The following is a 21,908-nucleotide window of genomic DNA, read 5'->3' as shown; positions in this document are numbered from 1 at the left end:
AAGCATATCTTCTTACGGTTATCTAGTTTTAGGGTCTTTTTACTCAAAGTGAGTAATAAACAACTGTCAAAGAAGAATTTATAAACTAGTTTTGAGACTTTTTTACCTAAAAAATAGTGCTTGAAATGAGTATTTTACTACTAATTTTGAGTTGTTTCTCTCTTTCTAAAAGCCAAGATATTTTTTCTTATTTTAAGATATCTTATCAAGTGAAATTATCTTACCCCACTGGCAGATAATTTCACTTGTTTTAAGACAATATAATCTAAAAATAAGTCTAAATTTCTTGTATTTAGACAGTCAATTTTTGCAGTGTAGTTCAGAAGATCACAGGTTCAACTACCACTTTGCCCGTCCATGTGACAAAGTGTCATTGGACAAAACTGAACCCCGTGTTGATCCTGGTGGTTATAGGTTGGTGCCAGTGTGAGACAGCACAGCTGCCGTCAGTGTTTGAATGGGACTGACTGTTAAGTACTTTGGGATTATATCCAATATGTAAATGGCAACATAAAACCAAGGCTTAAAATATTTCAGACTAAAAATCATAATTTTGAATAGAATACTAGTTTCTGTTTTTATGGAAGGAAATGTGTACTTTTTTCAAATCTTTCCCTCTGCTGATGAAAACCCTGTGTTGTTTAAGTTCTCTGCTCTAAGTTTTTAAGTTTTTAATAAATCCTTGATTAAACTGTTTTAAAATGTTTTTCCACTTGTGTGAGTTCTCATGTGTCCTTGTAGATTAGATGTACTATTAAAACTTTTGTCACATTCTTCACAAGAAAAAGGATTTTTCTTCTGTATGAGTTCTCATGTGTTTTTTGAGATGAGATATTTGATTAAAACCTTTATCACAATCTTTACAAGAAAAAGGCTTTTCTCCTGTATGAATTCTCATGTGTTTTTTGAGATTAGATGAATCATTAAAACTTGTATCACATTCTTTACAAAAAAAAGGCTTTTCTCCTGTATGAGTTCTCATGTGTTTGTTGAGAGAAGATATGTGACTAAAACTTTTATCACATTCTTTACAAGAAAAAGGCTTTTCTCCTGTGTGAGTTCTCATGTGTGTTTTGAGATTAGATATTTGATTAAAACTTTTATCACATTCTTTACAAGAAAAAGGCTTTTCTCCTGTGTGAGTTCTCATGTGTTTTTTGAGACTAGATGAATTATTAAAACTTTTATCACATTCTTTACAAGAAAAAGGCTTTTCTCCTGTGTGAGTTCTCGTGTGTGTTTTGAGATGAGATAAATCACTAAAGCATTTATGACAATATATACAAGAAAAAGGCATTTCTCCTGTGTGAGTTCTCATGTGTTTGTTGAGATCACATATGTGACTAAAACTTTTATCACATTCTTTACAAGAAAATCGCTTTTTTCCTGTATGAAATCTTCCATGAAAAAGTTTGGTAGTTTTTTTTGAGCTTTCACCAGACTTAAAAGAGGAAATCTTTTTCTGTTTAGAAGATTCTTTGTGTTTCTTTACTAAATCATCCTTCTTTGGTTTTTTCCTAACATCCGTGTCACACTGACCTTCTGACATGTGAGAGCTGTTCACACTTTGGACATGACTTCTGTCTTTTCTCTTCCTCTGATCTCTGTTCTGTGGGTCTGTCTCTTTATCTGTAGTTGATGTTGATTCTTCACGTTGGTTTCCTTCTTCATCCTGACTATCAGTTACATTAAAGCTCTGCTGTTTGTTTAGATCTGCTTCACTGTTCTCATCTTCCTCATAAGTAGGAATCTCCATCAAGGTATCAGTCTCCTGCTTCAGATCAAGATGATCTTCATCTTGACTGATGCAGAGTTCCCCTGGTTCCTCTTTAATCTGTGGAGGTTCTGGTTCCTCCTGTTCCACTCTGAAATTCCTCTGCTGGTTGCACAGACCATCCTCTTGAGTCACCCAATGCTGGGGAAGGACTGCAGAAACACAAGAAGAGACCCCTTTGTACTTAATAATGATAGCACAATTTAAAAATTAAATTAAAAAAGGAAATAACCTCTAAGGCTAAACACCAGATGAAAATGACTCTTAGGTTTTTTTTAATTATCCACCAATGTTAACTACACACCAACACACTATAAACACACATACGCACATTATACACGGAGGGTGGTTACCACTGATCTTTTACAGTCCCTGACAAAAGTCTTTTCGCTTATCCATTTTGTAGAAACAAAAGCGTATAACCTCACTTTTAATGAATCCATTGGTTTTAGAAATGTTTCATATGAAAGCTAAAACCCTCCCAAATTATGTTCAATATACTCAAATAAAATTGCTTCACTGAAGAAAGATTGATCATTTAATGAACACAGAAAGGTCACATTTTGGCAAGACAAAAGTTTTGTCGCCTTGTCATATGATACACCCAATCCTAGATTACAGCCTCACCTGTCATCAATTACTGATCAATCAATTAGTAGGTGTGTATAAAAAGAACCCCAGCACACTAGGCCTTCACATCAACTGCAACTTGACCGCGTTGATTATCAAGAGGCTGAAGACCAGATCCACTGCTGAGGTGGCTGACATCTTCAATGTGTCTCAGCGTCAAGTACAAAGAAAAAGAAAAAGATTTGAAGAGACTGGATATGTTTTTGACAAGCCCAGGTCACATCCCCCCAACAACAGGTTAGATGACAGACCCCGTCAAGCGTCTCTGCCTGGTGCGTTCACTGAGCTTCAGTACATAGAAGTTCAACAGCCACACGGCCTCACGTAGTCCGCTATTATATATTCATGAGGGAAAAAACCCGCCGAACTGACCCTAAAACAGCCCAAATTATGCAAACCCGGCCAAAGCCATTTTTACCCGCAAATTTAGAACCAAAGCCGCTCAATCAACACTGCTGCTATCTTCTCTTGTAGAAAAAACATGCTCCCTCCACAGCTCACTGTAACGTTACTTTCTGTTAGGTGGTTAGCCGCTCAGCCTAGTGGAAATTTCAGAATAAAAGCACTTCCATTGCTCCTTTACTTCTGTTGTGAGTTAGATGTGAAGATGCTAGATTTCTTTTACATGATCTTTATTGTAGTAGGAAAATAAGGTCACAATTAGTCAGTTCAGTGGGTTTTGTGTCAGTAACTACAGCATCTCAAAGCTATTGAGCATTTTTGACCATATCTGATCAATGTTTAAATATGAAAAATTCCTAACAATAAACAACGTGAATTATGACATAATCTGCAGTAGGACAATAAGGTCAAGATAAGTCAGTACAGGAGGTTTGGTGACAGAAGCTTTAGTATCTTCAGAGCTATTGAGCATTTATGTTATGATTCATATCTCTATTCAATTTTAAAAACTATAAGCAATAAAATAGAGGTTGACTTTCTAACAAAATTTAGTATAATAATAATAATGTAGCATGACTATGCTGACGAGTCTTCATTACCAGTTCATATAAATATAGACATGTAATTGCTTTTTAAAAGTTTACTACTGATTTTTACAGAATGTGTTTTACAGGGTACGCACGTTGTTGATGGTCCCTTGGCAGCCGGCTTGCTGCTCTGTTTGCATTCACACCTTGAAACGAACAATTCTGATTAAAAGGCAATAAAAACGATCTTTTTTTATTTAAAAATGCTTTTGTAGTTCACTCTCTGTGTTAATACAAAATGATTGAGGTACCTGCTGACATTTGAACGTTTATCACGGGGGTCGGCCACCCGCGGCTCAGGGGCCACATGCGGCTCTTTAGCGCTGCCCTAGTGGCTCCCTGGAGCATTTTTAAAAATGTTTGAAAATGTAAAAAGATGGGGGAGAGAAATATATTCTATGTTTTAAAATGGTTTCTGTAGGAGGAAAAAAAAAAAAAACATTCTTAACGTTTTCCAATATTGTAAGAATGTGTAGAAAATATATTGTAACACCCAGCAAGTACGTCACTTGCAGCGGACGATACGGGAGCCAAGCTGTCAAAAATGTTGTGCTGTCAATCAACTAGCTGCTCTAGAGAACTGCCCGTGTCCCACACACTGCACTACACTGAGCAGTCTCAGGGAGGAGGAGGCAAAAAGAGGAGCTGAGAGCGCCGCCCCTTTTCGGCATTTCAAGCCCATTTATTTTGAACACACACCACATTAAACATTACACAGGCCTCATCAACCCCTCTCCCTTCCACACTCATGGTGCAACATAAAGAACCAACATAACAGGAAGAATAAACTAAGGTGGAACAACGAAACTGCCATGTGAAAAGAAACGTGGGCAAACAGAAACGCTCATGCTGAGCCCTAATAAGATCATCATCCCACACTCCACAATCCCCTGCTGCTAACAGACCTAAAATGCACATGACCGCCACTACAATTTCAACATTTCTGTCAACAAAAATTTGCGTCATAGCCTGCGACACATGTTTCTACCAGCAGGGCTGTTTTATTTTTTTTTTACTTTCAGCGGACCGCTGAACAGGTGGCTGATGGAAATCGAATCACCGTCAGTTCCATGCATTGCTTGATGAAGTTAAAAGGAAATATTCTGATCTCCTGCTAAACAACACAGTCTGATGGCTGTCCAGGGGTGACGTTTTGCGTCACTTTGTCGTCTGTTTAGAACATGGGTCACCAACCCTGAGCACCCCTCGTGGCGCCTGCAGGGAATGCACCCAAAAAAACCTTTTTTTTATTTATTTATTTTTTTTAATTGAAGCAAATATTCAACAAACAATCATGGCATGTCTGTCAATGACAACAATATTAATTCTGAGATAAAGGTAGCCAAAAAAATAAAAATAAGAAAACAAATATAACTTAAAAAATAATCAACAAAAATAAGGGTCTATTACAAAAGTTTAAATAGATCAAATAAATTACACAATGTCTGTGCATTCTTATGATTCATGTAAAGATTTAGAGAATAGGCTGAGACGGTTGAGTAATCCATTAATGTGAGATTTCACCTTTAAGAATTTACAAGTATGAATAAAATGCTTTGAAATTACAATCAGTACATTAATAAGAAAGTCCAGATTTTTGTCAATTAATTGTAATCAAATTTTAATTGTATTCCAATTTAAAGGGTTAATGATGATATTTTTGGATTTGAGCCAATTATGAAAAGAAGACCAAAACTCTTTTACATGAAAACATTCAAAGAAAAGATGTTCCACAGTTTCTACATCATTTCCACTAAAGACACAAAGATCACTATCCCAGTTAAAGCCAGAATGTAAAAATGATTGGAAGGGTAAATATCATTTAACAGGAATGCTCCAAAAATAGCACTGCTCATATAGCAAATCAATATATTGTGGCGATCTGGGGGTTAGCCCCGCCTTCAGCTTCTAAGACTCACGGGAAGTGGGGAACCTTGGTTGTGTTAAATCGCTCACCATAAGTGAGGGAGCTGTAAGTAGAAGTGAGGTTAATGCTGTATGGCTAGTGGTGGGGGTGTACAAAATAAACGGACTGATATGATTGTCCGCTAACTTATGTGAGTGTTGTTCTTGACAAACCGGTGCTGGACTTTGCATGGGGCACGGGGAGCAGATTCGGACATGTCCAGTGGGGCCGCTACCAAGTAAGAAGATAGTGCAGGGGTGTCCAATTCCAGGCCTAAAGGGCCAGTGTCCTACATGTTTTCCATTCAACTTGGCCTTGAAGCTCCTTATTGGCTAAACACACCTGATCCAAGTAATCCACACAGGATCAAAGACACACACAGGACATCACACACAGGACCAGAGACACACACAGGACCAGAGACACACACAGGACCAGAGACACACAGAGGACCAAAGACACAGACAAGACCAAAGACACACACAGGACCAAAGACACACACAGGACCAGAGACACACACAGGACCAAAGACACACACAGGATAAAAGACACACACAGGACCAAAGACACAGACAAGACCAAAGACACACACAGGACCAGAGACACACACAGGACCAAAGACACAGACAAGACAAAAGACACACACAGGACCAAACACACACACAGGACAAAAGACACACACAGGACCAGAGACACTCACAGGACAAAAGACACACACAGGACCAAGGACTCACACAGAACATCACACACCAAGCAGAAAAGAACTTATTGCTAAAAATGATGTCAGAAATTCAGCTCTAAAAACAATGACAAAAGAGCAAAGAAAAGAAACAGAACAAAGAAAAGGCCCCTCTCTGCAACTGGGTTTGAACCCCCCCCCCATGTAATACAAGTCTAGAAATGTATGCATGTTTTTGTGTAAAATGAGCAAATAAAAATAGGGCACAAAAGGGCATCCTAAAATTGTGTTTGTGTGTGTGTGTGTGGGGGGGGGGGGGGCTAGGAGGTTTATAGTAAACGGGTCCTGTGGCGCCCTTCATACCACTTAGTGCCCATGAAATAGCCCTCAGTCTCAAAAAGGTTGGTGACCCCTGGTTTAGAACATGTGAAAACATTCCTGAAAAGCGAAGACCTGAACTACCCGCAACTGGAAGATACTGTGGCTTGAAAAGCTGCACTTTTTGGTGGATATGACTGTGACAAGCCAGCTAAACGAGCTGAATGAAAGTCTGCAGGGGCAGCAACTGCTTGAAGCTGTTCTGTCATTTGAGCGCAGCTGACTGTCATGGGGCACGCACGTTCCATTTTTTTGTTTTGTGTTTGAATCCTCACAATAAAAATGACATCAAAAATCGGATTTCTTTATTACATTTCTTTAATTTTATCAAAGCAATGAAACATAATTCATTGATATTGTAATTAAGTTAAACTTGCACAACAGAGCAGTCACGTGACACGTCGTTCTCCGCAGAATGCACTGCAGGGCAAATAAAGATTTAATCGTTAATGCTCATTATGTATTTGTAGCAACTTAGTCATTTTGATAGTAGGCTAATATAGCTAGTGTGTTGCCTTCATTATAAGGCTTAAACAGGGCTTTTAATATTTTGCGGCTCCAGACATGTTTGTTTTTTCGTCCAATTTGGCTCTTTCAACATTTTGGGTTGCCGACCCCTGGTTTATCAGAAGAGTTATTGAAGCAGGAAGTCCGAATCTGTGAAGATCTAATTTAACTGAACTGCAGCTGCTCTATTCCCGTTTTCCTCCGCGTAGCTGATAGCTGCAGTTTAAACTGTGCCTAATAATCGTGTCTTTTTGCATTTCCATGGTTCCTAAAATGAAGTCATTCTGCATTATGCACATATCTGCACCTTTGTACTATGGGGGGGGGGGGTGTCTTCTTTCACGTCCTCTCCTCTCTCCGTACTAGGGATGGGTACAGAGCCCCGGTATTGAACCAGCCCCGGGGCCACATTCTTCAAGACCGCAGTATCGTTAAGATCTGACCTGAACGGTTCTGCTATCGGTACTGGAGAAGTCGTATGTTTTTGTGTCCCACTAAATATAAACGTTATCTGCAATATTTAACTCATCAAGTCAGTCAATTTTCCTTTAATTAATGATGAAATTAATTTCGCTGAACAGGAGTGGTCTGTCTACTATTTGTGTGCACGGGTGGCGGGGCTGCTCACACAGTACGCGCCGCGCGCGCACACACACACAAGGCAAGGCAGCGCACACACAGTCCGTGGTGATCTCGTAGGGGACACGTGAGCGCCCCGCGACAAAAATCCTTTTATCCCCCTATATACTAAGAAAACCCATTTCCGCGTAAAATTAATTTAGTTTGCGTCAAGGAGCCCCTACCATCCTGTCACCTTGCTGCTACGATGACCATATGTTGCGCTGTTTGTGAACACGTTCCACGGGGGGGGGGGGGGGGGGGGGGGGGGGGACTTAGACTCACCGCTTATGGTTCCAGACCAGCAACCAGTGGCGGTTCTACACTAACTTACTCCCTGGGCGAGTAACCCCACAGTCCCCCCCACCCCCCCCACCCCCGCACACATACAAAATTTGACAACATCCTGTTGTGCTCCCTATCTTCTATTTAGCCATTTTACACAAAAGATGCATGAATTTTCTAGACTCGTATTACAGGGGGGTCAAACTCAGTCACACAGGGAGCCTAAGTTAAAAACACGCTTAAGGTTTTGGGCCGAAGAAGATAAACATTTACTGAACACACTAAAGCTAAACTTTTAAACCTTTTAATCTGAACTTTTTTAACATAAATATGAATAAAAACAGGAACACAAGTTAACTTAAACCCTAAATAACTTGTAATATTTTGCTCTCCATAGAATTATATTCTCTCAAAATTATACAAATATGAACATGCTGCAGAACAAAACAAAGAAAGCCTGGAAATATTAATAAGAAATTACAAATCAAATATTTCCGTTTTTTTTATTTTTTTTGCTCTTTTATCATTTTTAGAGCATTTTTTTAGAGCTGGACTCCTGCTTCATTTTTAGCAATAATTTCTTAATGTGAGACGTCATGTATGTCTTTGTGAAACATATCAGAGGGATTAGATCTAAAAAAAACTTATTGTGATTAATATTTTTATGTCTTATAAAACATTAAAGATTAAATCATAGAATTCATCAGTGGGATTACTCCAAAAATATTTGGCATTTCCCTAAATTTGTGCAACACCAACAGCAGAAATCCTCCAAAAAAACTCAATCCATAAAAAATGGTCTGCGCCCACCACCCCTGTTACGGTTTCTGTTTCTTTGCCCTTGTGGTTTGTTTCCTTTTTGTTCTGGCATGTTTTGAGTTTAACTTCCTGTCTTATTTTGTAGGGTTTCCTGTTTCGTTTTTGTTGTGAGTTTTACTTTGGTTCCCCATCCTTCCTGATTGTGTTCACCTGTGTCTCGGTTGTCTGTATGTATTTAAGTCTTCTCATTCCCTTCCTCCTGGGCTGGTCCATAGTATGTTAGTTAGTATGTTAGTCTGCTCTCCCCGTTTCGAGTGTTTCGAGTTTCTAGCCTGCCGTCTGCAGTGGTTTTAGTTTTGTGTCCTTAGTTTTGTTTATTAAAGCCCCCGTTCCCCTGCAACCTCCTGCCTCCTCTCGCTCTCTGCGCCTGGGTGCTTCCTCCCTTCTCCCCCCGTAACAACCCCCCCCCCCCCCCCCTTACCTCTGACACACGCGGCTCCGTCTCTATGACGGGAGGCGCAGCTGCGGCCCAGAGTTGATTGTCAGATAGAAAAAGACTCCCAATCACCTGTTAGTGTGATTCAGCCAGCCACCGGCGAGTTGCGCCCCCCTCTCGAGTTTTTTGACTTGTTATGTTCCAAAGACTACAGCAGAGAGGTGTGGGCGCAAGCGTCCTGCAGCAGAGGGCGGTGCTCACGTGTGCGTCGGGTCTGCTGTGTCGGAGCAAGTAATTGTGGGAAATAATCCCCATTGCCTGCTTTTGTCGAAATTTGGTTGAGCACGGGTGTTTGTTCTGCCTAATTCCTTTTCATGTGCCTATTTTACGTTGTTTCACTCTGAGTTATTCCATCTTTTTTTTGTTTGTTTTTTTTGCACCATAAGTGTGAAGAGGAAACAGGATGAACACATTCTTAAGAGTGTGATGTGTCAAAATAAAAGTCTCAAGTGTCGGCAGCTGAAGCAATTTCAAGTTAAAAGCGCAAAGCTTGCACTTTGAATATAGTAGCACATTATGTATAACGCATTGGGCACGGCAAATGCCGCCCCCTATGAAGTTCCGCCCTGGGCGACCGCCCACATCGCCCATATCAAGAACCGCCACTGCCAGCAACAAACTAACAGCTGCTTCCTAATACTTAATGATAATTAATCACTAATTATATTCTTCATCCATAAAGTTAATATAATTTATTGGGTTTACTGGTTTTAAAGAAAAATAAATAAACAGACAGGAGTCTGTATCAAAGTGAATTTGTTTCTATCACTTAACTTAACTTTGGGTGTTTGACAGACAGAAAAGTCTATTCAAGGTTGTGGAAAATGGACAAAAGATCAAAGGAAACATCACGCTCATAAAGAACAAAAATAATTAAATGAAATATTTAAATGAATATCCTGTCTGGAACATTCTCATGTATAAAGTAAAATGTTTTGTTAAAAAAAACAATGTTGTTCCATAATGAGGACATTTTTGATTTGAAATGGTTTATTTCAAGCAATCAAGTAGAAACAATACACAAAAGCAATATTATCTTCAGTTATACATTCATACAGTAACTAATCAAACTTAGGATAATTAGACATATTAATTAATATTGCTTGAAATGGAGTGGAAGGAAGCAAACTTATATAATCCCACCCCGTTATACTGTAACCATTTTATTACATGATTTATCAATATCCTGTTCCTAGCTTTTATCAGACAGAATTGAAAATCATAAGATATCGATAAAGCAACATAATACTTAATTATTATGTTAAAAATTAATAAAAAATAACTATTTTAGAAATCAACATGGCAAATCCAGATCAGTTATCTAAAATATATGTTACTAACAAAAGTCATTCATATGATTAGAACATAATACTATATCAGTAAAATAGACAACACTGTTTCAGAGATTTTCATAGTAAAATTTCATCAAGTATCAAAAGTTAAAAACGTGCAAAATTATGTCACATTAGGAAAGATTTTTAAATCAATTTATCAATTTTTTTGGAGCAAGTGAAGTAATATCATTAAACATCGATCAATATTACCATTTTCAATAAGTGATTAATCATTTGTTTTACTTTTTGTATTTTTTTTAATATGTTTTTCTTTTTTTTTCTTCTTTTCTTTTTTTTTTCAACATTTAATAAAGTAATGCTGTAATGGAAAAAGAAATAAAAGGGTCCATATTCCGTCGATTATCCAAGGTTGGTATTTCTTCTTCTTCTGAAAAAACAGCTGAAAAAAAACAGTTTCTAGTCTCTTCCATGTTATGTCTGCAGATATTTAGATTCAGGTCCATATCCTTCTTCAGCTGATATCAGCTCGGTGAAAGTTGAGGTCAAGTTGTCTGCAGGTCAGAAATCTCTGCTGTAGATTCAGGTGACGTCATACAGATGGAGAAAGTGATGAATCCAGGTGTCATATTTCTTGAAATTATTTGGCTCTTTGGTTTATTACTCCATGTTGTTTCAGACAACTGTAAACAAGCACTTCTCAAAGTCTTTCATGATGTTCACAACCAGAACCTTGGACCGGTCCTCTGGACCGAGTGGTTTGACGTAAATCCTGCAGCCTTTAACCCAAGTGTTCTCAATCTGCTTCTGCTTCCTGAGAAGCCGTGCATGTTTGGAGATTTCAGCATTCCTTCTGGTCAGATGGTCGTTCAGATAAGCAGCCGAACCTTTTAGGTTCTTTCGTTGATTCATCAGAGCTAGCTTGTGTTTTTGATTCACAAACCTGATGAGGATCGCTGGTTTACCCGTCTCCTTTCTCCTGGGGAGCAGGTGGCAGGTCTCGATGGTATTGAGATCCAGGGAAATCCCGTTAGATGTGAGAAATAAATTTATTTGCTGATCCAGAGTCTCTCCACCGTGCTCCGTATGAACAGCCCTGCTAGCTACGCTAGCGCTAGCATTAGCATTAGCAGTGCTTGCTCCAGCGTTCAGCTTCGTTCGAGGCTTGATTGGTAATCCAGTGAGAATGACATTACTCAACCTTACTTGCTGTTCCACATCGTCCAGTCTTTTCTCCAGAATGTCGACCCGGTTTTCTCGTTGCTCGTTTTGAGCCCGAAATCTTCGGAACTCTTCCATCATCTCCAACAGTGGCGTTAGCTTAGCTGACAACTGATCCATAAAAGATCTAAGCGTTTCTTGAATATCATCAAGGGTCTTTTTGAGCTCGTCATATTCCTGGGTTTTCTTAGGGGCCATGGTCAGCTCTCTTTTTGGAGAAAATCCACTTATTAAGTCATTTGAAGATAGTTGTATCCGCAGAGAGCCTCGACCACGCGTCTTGCCGTGACCCGGAACCGGAAGGAAAAAAAAATCTGGACATAAAACACTTTATGTTCTTAATTTGTTATTTATTTATTTTTCGTCCTCAAAAAGTATCGATAAGAGTACCATTAAAATACCGGATCGATAAGCAGTATTGATAAGAGTAGTAGTACCATTAAAACCTAACAATACCCATCCCTACTCCGTACAGTCATCATGCTGTTCTCTCCTAGATCCTCTTTACCGAAGTCACACAACAACACATTAGGGCTGCTCTGTACGTTTTGGAGAAAATGTAAAACTTTCACCTTATGGTTGTGAAAGTATTGTACATAGAAAATATGATGAAAGGCAGAGAGCTCAAGGGCCGCCTGTTAACACCCCCCTCCCCCGCTCTGAAAAATGAAAGTCCCGCCCCTCTGCCTCGCCGATAAGCCATGAAAATTTCGGCCAATCAGATCAACCAGAACGGTTGACAAAAATGCCCCCTTAACACTGACCGTAAAACCAGGTGAGCGCGCAAAAAGGAATTGACCGCGCAATATCACTGTTCAGTTAGGATTGCAGCCGTGCAATTGTAAAATACAGGGTCGCTTGGTTAAAATTGCGCCAGCGCGGTTGTAAGGTTCACTCACTCAGTTCCTAAATACGCCCGCTTAGTTGTCTTTACGCCCTTTCAATTTATGGCAGACATGTAATTCCAGTTAACCAAACTTTATGTTGCGTTCTGTTCTGTGCAAAACATTCGTTTGTGTGGTTAATTTTGAGTACCGTAATTTCCGGATTATAGAGCACACCCGATTACAAGCCGCCGCACAGCGCGTGCGTCAGAAGTTTCCTTCCACAACAAACACTGTTGCTCCGCGGACGGCTCTGCGCTCCGCGCTCGCCAAGCGGGCTCTTTGTCTCCCGTTCCTATCTTCTCCGACGCCCCAAGGAGGAGCGCTTCGTCCCCATTGCGCCGGTGGACCGAGCGAATCGTGTCTGTGCAGAGCAATCGGACTTAATACTGAACGTTTTGTGGATGAGGGGCGGATGCGTTGTTACGTGTGGGAGCCTTCAGACTGCCATCGGTCCCGCAGCTCTATGTGAACGAGCAGCAGGAGAATTCAATTCAATTCCATTCAATTTTATTTGTATAGCCCAAAATCACAACAACAGTCGTCTCGATGGGCTTTGAAGTAAAACATGAACTCAAAAGGATCATGAATACAAAGAGTCAATAGGAAAATACTAAAATAAACTAACAAACTGACTAAGCTATACTGGCATCCCTGCCCTTAGACCCCCCTTCGCGGTAAGGAAAAACTCCTAAAAAAACGGATTCCGAAAAAAAAAAGAAGAAACCTCAGGGGTGCCCACATGAAGGAGGGATCCTCCCCCAGGACGGACAGGCGATGTACCAGTACTCTTAGAGAAGAATTAACTTATCTAAATCTATAACTACATATTTAAAGTCCAGCAGACGAGCTTCATCCAGTCGTGGTTGGGGGGACAGTCAAAGGCGCGAGTCGAGCTGGAGACAGGAACCACAGCCAGGAGCAGGAGCAGAGACGAGGTACTCGGTCAGGTACAGAGCAGAGACGAGCCAGAGATGAGCCGGAGACAGGAACCACAGCCAGGTGTAGGAGCGGGAGCAAAGGCGAGGTAAACGGTCAGGAACTGGAGCACGGATGGGCCAACTGGAGTCTGGAAGCACTCCCACTCCCCAGGAGGGGAGAGGAAAAGAGGGACAATACATGAATCGCACTGTACCAGACAGAGGCATGGAGAACTAAATGATAAATTATGATCAGGAATGGAGGAGAGGAAGGGTAGAAGTAGAAAAGAAAAGAAGACAGAACCCCAGTGCACCATAGTTACCCCAGCTTCAACTTCTAGCAGCCTTTTAAAAGAAATAGTTAAGTTTAATTTAAACAACTTAACATTAAGTTAATAATCTCTGAATACTAACTAGTCTGACAATAAGCCTGTCCAAAGAGGAATGTTTTCAGTCTAACTTTAAATGTAGAAACTGAGTCTGCCTCTCTTACATGAGCTGGGAGTTTATTCCATAAGACAGGGGCTTGGTGGCTAAACGCTCTACCTCCAACCGTACTTTTACTAATTCTAGGAACCACAAGCAGTCCTGCATTTTGCGAGCGAAGTGTTCTCATTGGATGGTAAGGGACTATGAGGTCCTTAATATAGGACGGAGCCAGTCCATGTAAGGCCTTATAGGTTAACAGGAGGATCTTGAACTTGATTCTGGAATTAACTGGGAGCCAATGGAGCGAAACTAACACAGGAGTGATGTGATCTCTTCTGCTAGTTCCAGCTAACAATCTAGCTGCTGCGTTCTGAACAAGCTGGAGACTTCTTAAGGAACTCTTAGGACACGCTGCTAACAAAGAGTTACAGTAATCCAGCCTCGACGTAACAAATGCATGGATGAGTTTTTCAGCATCACTCTTAGAAAGTATATTTCTGATCTTAGCAATGTTCCGCAGGTGAAAAAATGCAGTTCTACACGCCTGAGATATGTGAGCCTTAAATGATAAATCCTGGTCAAATAAAACCCCAAGGTTTCTAACTGTGGAATTGGGGGCTATACTTACACCATCCAGGAAGACTATCTGAGCAGACAGAGCATCTCTGAGGTTTTTAGGTCCAAGTATAATGACCTCAGTTTTTTCTTTTTTTCTTTTTTTTAACCTCAGTTTTTTTGGGTTCAAGAGGAGGTAATTAATTGTCATGCAGGTCTTGATGTCACTGATGCAGGCGTTCAGTTTCTCTATATTGTCATTCTGGTCAGGTTTCATGGATAAATACAACTGAGTATCGTCGGCATAACAATGAAAATTAATGCTGTGTTTCCTGATTATGTTTCCTAGGGGTAGCATATATAGCGTAAACAGGATGGGTCCTAAGACTGAGCCCTGTGGGACTCCGTAGTTAACTCGAGTGCACTGAGAGGAATGTCCATTTACATTAACAAACTGATACCTATCTGACAGATAGGATTTAAACCACTGGAGAGCAGATCCTCTGATCCCTATGTCCTGCTCTAATCTATGGAGTAAAATACTGTGATCGATAGTGTCAAAAGCTGCGCTGAGGTCTAACAGGACAAGAATAGAAAGTAGTCCCTTTTCTGAAGCCAATAACAAGTCATTAGAGACTCTAAATAGTGCAGTTTCCATACTGTGGTGGGGTCTAAACCCCAACTGAAAGTCTTCTAAGTGGCTGTTGTCCTGTAGGTGGCAGTAAAGCTGCTTAACTACAACTCTTTCTAGGATTTTAGAAATAAAGGGCAGGTTTGATATCGGTCTATAGTTGGCCAAGATGTTAGGATCCAAACTGGGCTTTTTCAGAAGAGGTTTAACAACTGCATATTTAAAAAACTGTGGCACGTAACACGTTTCCAGAGAGGTATTTATCATTGTTAATATGGGATCATTAATTAGGGGAAACGTTTCTTTAAAAAGTCTAGTGGGAATTGGGTCTAACAGACACGTTGAGGATTTGGAGGACGTAATAATTGATGCAATTTCTACTTGATCCATAATAGTGAAGCAGTCTAATGTTACAGAGGTTTCTAAGGATGCCTCCACTTCTACCGCTTCAGCCTGCTCTGGGCTGATAGTAGGAATAACTTGATTTAACTTATGTCTAATATTTGAGATTTTATTATCGAAAAGTGTAAGAAAATCATCAAAGCTGAGAGAAACAGGAACATGTGGTTCTACTGAGCTCTGACTGCGAGTTAATTTAGCAATAGTGCTAAAAAGAAATCTGGGATTGTTTCCATTCTCTGATATTAAGGTTGAATAGTACTGGCTTCTAGCTCTACGCAGAGCTTTTTTATAATTTAATAGGCTATGTTTCCAGATGTTCAGAGACTGCTCTGAACCGGAGCGGCGCCATTGTCTTTCCAACTTACGGCTTTCTTGTTTAAGAGAACGTGTTTCAGCGTTAAACCACGGTGCTACTCGGTTTTGTCTAACGAACTTAGGTTTCAAGGGGGCAACAACATCGAGTGTACTCCTGAGGGCTTGTAAGGCATCATTAACAAATTGGTCATTTATATTAGGACTGATGCTATAGGAGCTGGTCTCAGAGTATTTGCTCACAATGTCACCAAGTACTGGCTGAACTGTGAGTTTAAACTCAGACACAGAACGGTCAGTTAAGGTTCTTCTAAGTTGTTTCTTATTCACTAGGGCAGTATCATGTTCTAAATTAAACTGGAAGGTAATCAGAAAGTGATCAGAAATGATGGGGTTAAGAGGAAGGACAGTCAACTGGCTGATCTCTATCCCATGGGTTAAAACAAGGTCCAGGGTGTGCTTGTGACAGTGAGTGGGTTCATTTACATTTTGGGTAGGGCTGGGCGATATGGCCTAAAAATAAAATCTCCGATTTTATGTTTTTTAATTCGATTTCCGGTTTTCCCCCCGATTATTTTTTCTTTTCCGCCCACCCTACTTAAGGAAAGCAATACGTACAAACGGCAGACAAGTTCAAGCAAATGTTGCTTTTATTTAATCAAACCCAAGACAAATGTAACCCCCATTTCTGGCATGAATAATAAATAAATGAACACGCTTTTGGATTCAAAGTTAAGTATAAGATTTTTCTTCTTCTCACTCCCTTTTGGATTTGTGTTTAAATAATTGTCTTGTTTTATATAACTTTTGTCTGGTTTTTGTCTAATTTCGTCATTCTAAACTTGTTTTCACTTATCCAAAATAAAAAGGTTACTGTACTTCTTTACTTAAAGTCCCAGCTGTGTTTTAAGTCCCAATTTGTAGTCTAGACTAAAAGGAGACAAACATTCACCTTGACAGTAGCAGCATTTTCTAAAGGATTAACAATATAGCTCATATCTGGGCTCTAAGGTTATAATTAAATAAAGAAACCCCATCTTTTCCACGGAGAAGATGATGACCCAGCAGTCTAAGGTTAGCAGAAATGTTTCTAGAAAGAAGAGCGGAACCGTCCCGAGTGGGATGGACGCCATCTCTCCGCATGAGACCGGGCTTCCCCCAAAATGCGCTCCAATTATCCACAAAACCAACGCCGTTTTCTGGGCACCATCTAGAAAGCCAGTGGTTGAATGATGAAAAGCGGCTGTACATTTCATCACTGACTAAGTTCGGCAGGGGACCAGAGAAAATTACAGTGTCGGACATCGTCTTAGCAAGTTTACATACCGAAGCTACGTTTAACTTAGCCACATCAAATTGTCTCCGTCGGGCATCATTACCGCCTGCGTGAATCACGACTCGACGGAACCTGGACTTACTCTGAGCTAACATCCTAAGGTTCCCCTCGATGTCACCAACTCTGGCCCCCGGATAACACCTGACTGTAGCCGCTGGGAGCTCCACGTTTCTAACTTCAGAAGAGCCTATAACCAGAGTTGAGTGTTCAGCGGGTGTGTCGCTGAGGGGGGAAAACCTATTACTAACGTGGAGTCTCGGGTGCTCTAAGTTTTTGCGCTTAGCACTATGTTTCCTCCCAACCGGTACAAACCCCTGACTGTCTCCCGGCTGCTGGGAGAACGCTGGGGTGCTAACTGGGTTAGCCCTGGTAGCGCGACCCGCGCTACGAGTAACGACCTGGCTAGCCGGCTTAGCTTCCACTGTGCGGAGCCGCGCTTCTAGCTGCTCTAGCCTGGCCTCCAAGTCTAACACAAGACTACACTTAACACATCTACCGCTATCTTCACTAAAGGAGGCAGGATCGTCACTAAACATATAGCACATGGAGCAGGAGAGAGAGGAAAAGGTGGAAGTAGGAATGGTGGCCATTCTAGGTTCTAAGCTAAGGCTAGCGGTGTTTAGGTAAAGAGAAGTGGTTTATTTAGCAAAATGAGAAAGTGAACAGCAAGTGGTTTAACAGTAGTGTATCACTACTAAAAGGTGCTAGAAGTGAATATTAATCCAGATAACCCTTAGAGTAAGCAATAGTAGTCAGGCTAATGCGAAACAAGAGAACAGTAGTCAAGCACGAATAGTGCTGGGAAACGCTCACCCGGAAATGACGTCACAGGAACATGTCTCCAGCTCACACGGAGGCTGTGAGCTTTTCAATGCAAAATTCCGCTCAGTCCAAACGAACACGTCAATTTGTGTTTCCAGTCGTGTCCCGACAAAATAAAGGCTGATGTTATTCCCACATATTTACGTTCAGCCAAGCTGCAGATTGCAGCTTTTCCCGCATCAATTCATGTTCATCCAGGCTAAATGTTGTTAGTGCATGCTAGCCTTCACCTACAGGGCTCGACATAGCCATTTGTCCGCTGGCCCGGTCCTGTTTTTCGAGCAGTACGGACCACAAGACTTTATTTTTCACTTGTCCGCTCGGGCCACTAAAATATCTAACGGATAATATATTTTTCAACTTTTTCAATAAAGTATATTTTGCGATAACGTGTAGATTTACCTCGTCTTCATAATTTACTTTTTCTGCTAGTCCTGTGTTCAGACTTCAAGGGTTTCTATGGGAAACCTTTTATCACTTCTCCTTCTCTCCCGCCTGCGCGCGCGACTTTCACTGCCGAGCACCACGCGGCACGCGCTCACTACTTTTTTTTTCAAACTTTATTGAATGTAACAATTCAATACAAAACAATGTTAAACAGCAACAACGAAGGAACAAGCCAGTGGGTTATTATTACATTTGATTATAAATCCGACACTGTCACTGAAGAGAGACTGAAGCATGTCAGAGATGTGGAAGACATGGCAGGAATAGATAGGAATATGTTAGATGGAGTAATGGGTGGAATTAGTAGTATGGACAGCAAGATATTTAATGAATGCATTGAAGATGAAACTGTATGCACTAAGCCAGGGGTCGGCAACTCATGGCTCCGGAGCCAGATGTGGCTCTTTCATCCTTCTGTTGTGGCTCCCTGTGACTTTGGAAAATAATGAGTATTTTATAAAAATTCAAATTTATTTTAGTTTGTTCATTTTTCATGGCATTTCAAAGCCGCTGCTGGCTCCGTGCGAGGCACGTGCCACGTAAAAAACAGCTTCCTTGGAGGGCTCGTGTTTGACGGGCGAGGGCTGCGGAGCTGAAAGCAGGAGGAGACACGCGGGGCGGCTTCAATAAACACCCTGGGTCTGGAGTGATTTTCTGCCGGGGGCTTGGCGTGGCGCCGAGCGGGGAGCGGCTTTCTGGTGACGGAGAGTTAGCGCCGGTGTTTTGGACTTGCGTGTGCGGTGATGTGTGTTTCAGAGCAGGGGAGCTTGTTGCGTCGGTCGCGATCGACCGGTCATCTTCGGGGACGTGGGGGAGATTGAAGGGGAAGAGAGTGCTTCTTGAAAATCCACCAGCCAATCAAAATCCTCACAGAAAAGAACGGGACTTGATTGACATGCAGAATGGCCAATCGGACATCCTCTGACACATACGTCACTGCAGACGCGAGTTTAAATTCACTGAGCGCAGGCTCTGTCATCAGAGCGGCTTTTTCTCCCCGCTGCACATCATGTCCCCGGTAGAAGTCCAGCAACCGAAGTTTATTAAAGCCGCCCCGCGTGTCTCCTCCTGCTATAAGCTCTGCAGTTCTCGCCCGATAAATACGAGCTCATCAAGGAAGCTGTGAGGCACGCGCTTTATACTGTTGCTGAGCGGCGCGCGTGCCACGAGGGAGAAGGGGCGTGTGCAGGTAAAGATGGGGGTGTGAGCACGGAGCGGAGGTGAAATATATGAAATATATTGTGTGTTCGGAGGACGGAGCACTAAATAAAGAGTAGTCGTCGTTCCCAGAATAACTGTTTTGGATTCATTTTTAATCCGCTCTGAAGGTTGAGGGTTTCAAACAGGGAAGTGAACCCCGAAGGAGAATTGCCTTCGGCCCTGAAGGAAATCTCCCCTGCGCTTCTGACCACGGTCGGAAAGACGAGAGAAAAAGAGAAGTCATCGCGCTGCGAAAGGTTCAACAAATACGGAGCCAGCAGCGCCAAATGCCTCACTCCCCGCATTGCACCGTTTACAGCAGAGCATGAATACGATGGTCGCTGCTTTCTGTCTTTGTAATAAAACGCCTCATCTGTTAATACAAAAGTATCTTTATGTAAACTCACTGTGTAGTTTTTAACCATCAGTACATAAACAATAATGTTGAAATAAACATGTAACAAATAAACATGAAGATGAAAAGAAAGAAGTACTTTTTTTATCTTTTCTGGACCGTGATCTACACTCATGTCCTTGAAAATCGATCGCGATCACGTAATGAGCACCCTTGATATAATATAAACATGCATAATATATATAATGATGTCAAAACGGGTTGTGGCTCCGGGTGCTTTTTTTTTCATTAGGGGCGGTCCGAAATGGCTCTTTGAATAAAAAAGGTTGCCGACCCCTGCACTAAGCTTTAAGCTGAAAAACAAAGAATCAAAGGCAACTCCAAATACCTGAATCTCAGACTCAAATGCAGTATAATGTCAAACTACTTAATTTTGTTTTTCTTTACAACACTGTAAGCAGTAAGTATTTCTAGTTAGCTGAATGATCTCAGTTAGACCTGCACGATATGAGGAATAACTCGCGATATGCGATATCAGAGATTAAAATTGCGATAACGATATAATTTACGGTACATAAACAAATAGCAAAATAACCAAATAACCATTCCCATTTCATTGCAACAGTTTAAAAATTATACTCCAAATGACCCACGTTGACATAGGTGACAAACATTTAACATAATAGGGCTCCATCTGATTGGTCAACAACGTGAAGGCGTCCATCCGATTGGTCAAATTCATTAAGGGATTTATTTGATTCGTTAAATGGTTCAAGCTGCCATTAGATTGTTTTAACACAGTTAAGGTTTATGATTAATTGCGATATTTGCCGTCTTTTGCGATATGCATATTGCAGAGCTGGATTTTGCGATAACGATAAATTTGCGGTATATTGAGCAGGCCTAATCTCAGTCATTTATTTTTATTTAGTTTTTCAATTATTTAATTTAATTAAGTAACTAAAGTAACTAAAAAGTAAAGGTAGCTTTGCAACAGTAACAAAAAGCAGAACGTCAAGGCAGTCAGAGCAGAAAAGTAAATAAAACTTCTTAACTATTGATTACGAATAAATGTGAAATAGCAGTGATTAGAAGCAGCATGAAAACTTCTGAACTAGTGTTACCTACTACACTGCAGTGCTCTCTTCAAAACATCTGAAACAGACTAGAGCAGATTTAAGTTTGATATGGTCTATATTCAGTCATTGAAAAGTGTTAAATTAGTGCTAGATGTCACCAGAATGCACCAAGTTGCACCATATTAAAATTTTCCGGGGGGGCATGCCCCCGGACCCCCCTAAAGTTGCAAGCACCTGCGGAGCGGCGGGTCCTGCTGTGCGCAGTGTCGGGCCAGTAACTTTCAGGCAGGGCCAGTAACTTTCAAAAACTACTGGCCCTGTGGGCCAGTGCAAATTTCTGGGCTATGTCAACCCCTGACCTAACTATACTTCTGGCTTCGTTCTGGCAGAAAAAAGCACTGACCACACAGATTAAAAATAAAATGAGCGAACAGGCGCTTCATAATAACCACAACATAGCAATAATATACGTACGTTTAAAAGATCATCTCGTATATTACGGAGCTGCGAATAGATGGGCTCGTGTCACTATGACTCTGATGTAAATTCACTTCTAAGCATGTGCTGTTCTCTCCGTTGCGCAGCAGAGCGGCTTTTCCAAACCAGTTGGTGATGGTGGATTTTTTCAGGCTGCTTTTAACGATTGCTTTTAACTTGAAAGCTGCATCATATAGTAGTGGCGATCACATGCACGTTGGGGTCAAATGGCACCAAAGGATTCTTGGATGCGGCTGGGCATGTGTGTTTCTTTTTGTTGAACCCTGACTGAAGTGTCTAAGACCTGAAGTAAGGTCCGTGCTGTTTGGATGCTTAGAGGTGTGTTGAAAAATAAATGACTTGTTGCTTGGAATTGGATAGAGTATTCAACCTCTGCTCTTAGTCCGCTAGTACGTCCATGGCGGCCGTCAATTAAAGCCATAAATTAGCTGCGTCACTGAATAAGGCGAAGGGCTGCAAGCGCAGGAAAAAAGTAGCGGCTTATGGTCCGGAAATTACAGTATT

At 41.1% G+C, this 21,908-nt stretch overlaps 2 protein-coding genes across 7 annotated transcripts in view; one reads left to right on the top strand and one right to left on the bottom strand.

Annotated features, from left to right (window-relative positions):
• LOC101164420 (uncharacterized) overlaps window positions 1–21,908 on the top strand; it is a 736,165-nt gene that overhangs the window by 518,982 nt on the left and 195,275 nt on the right. The window lies entirely within an intron of this gene.
• Window positions 1–21,908, bottom strand: part of LOC144986851 (uncharacterized) — an 82,184-nt gene that overhangs the window by 32,117 nt on the left and 28,159 nt on the right. For 3 of the 4 annotated variants that reach the window (XR_013650710.1, XM_078935290.1, XM_078935297.1), the window contains one exon: window positions 1,540–1,926. Coding sequence is in view for 2 of the 4 variants with exons in the window: in XM_078935290.1 (XP_078791416.1) it covers window positions 1,540–1,926 (387 nt within the window). In the remaining 2 variants the exon portion in view is untranslated. Of the gene's footprint in view, window positions 1–1,539; window positions 1,927–12,911 lie in introns of those variants that run through there. The other variant, XM_078935323.1, reaches the window with a different exon arrangement.

Source organism: Oryzias latipes, chromosome 2, assembly GCF_053564925.1.
Source record: "Oryzias latipes strain Hd-rR chromosome 2, Olatipes_Hd-rR_3.1".
NCBI lineage: Eukaryota > Metazoa > Chordata > Actinopteri > Beloniformes > Adrianichthyidae > Oryzias > Oryzias latipes.
Note: the sequence above shows the minus strand (reverse complement) of the source record. Positions and strands in the feature narration are given on the sequence as shown.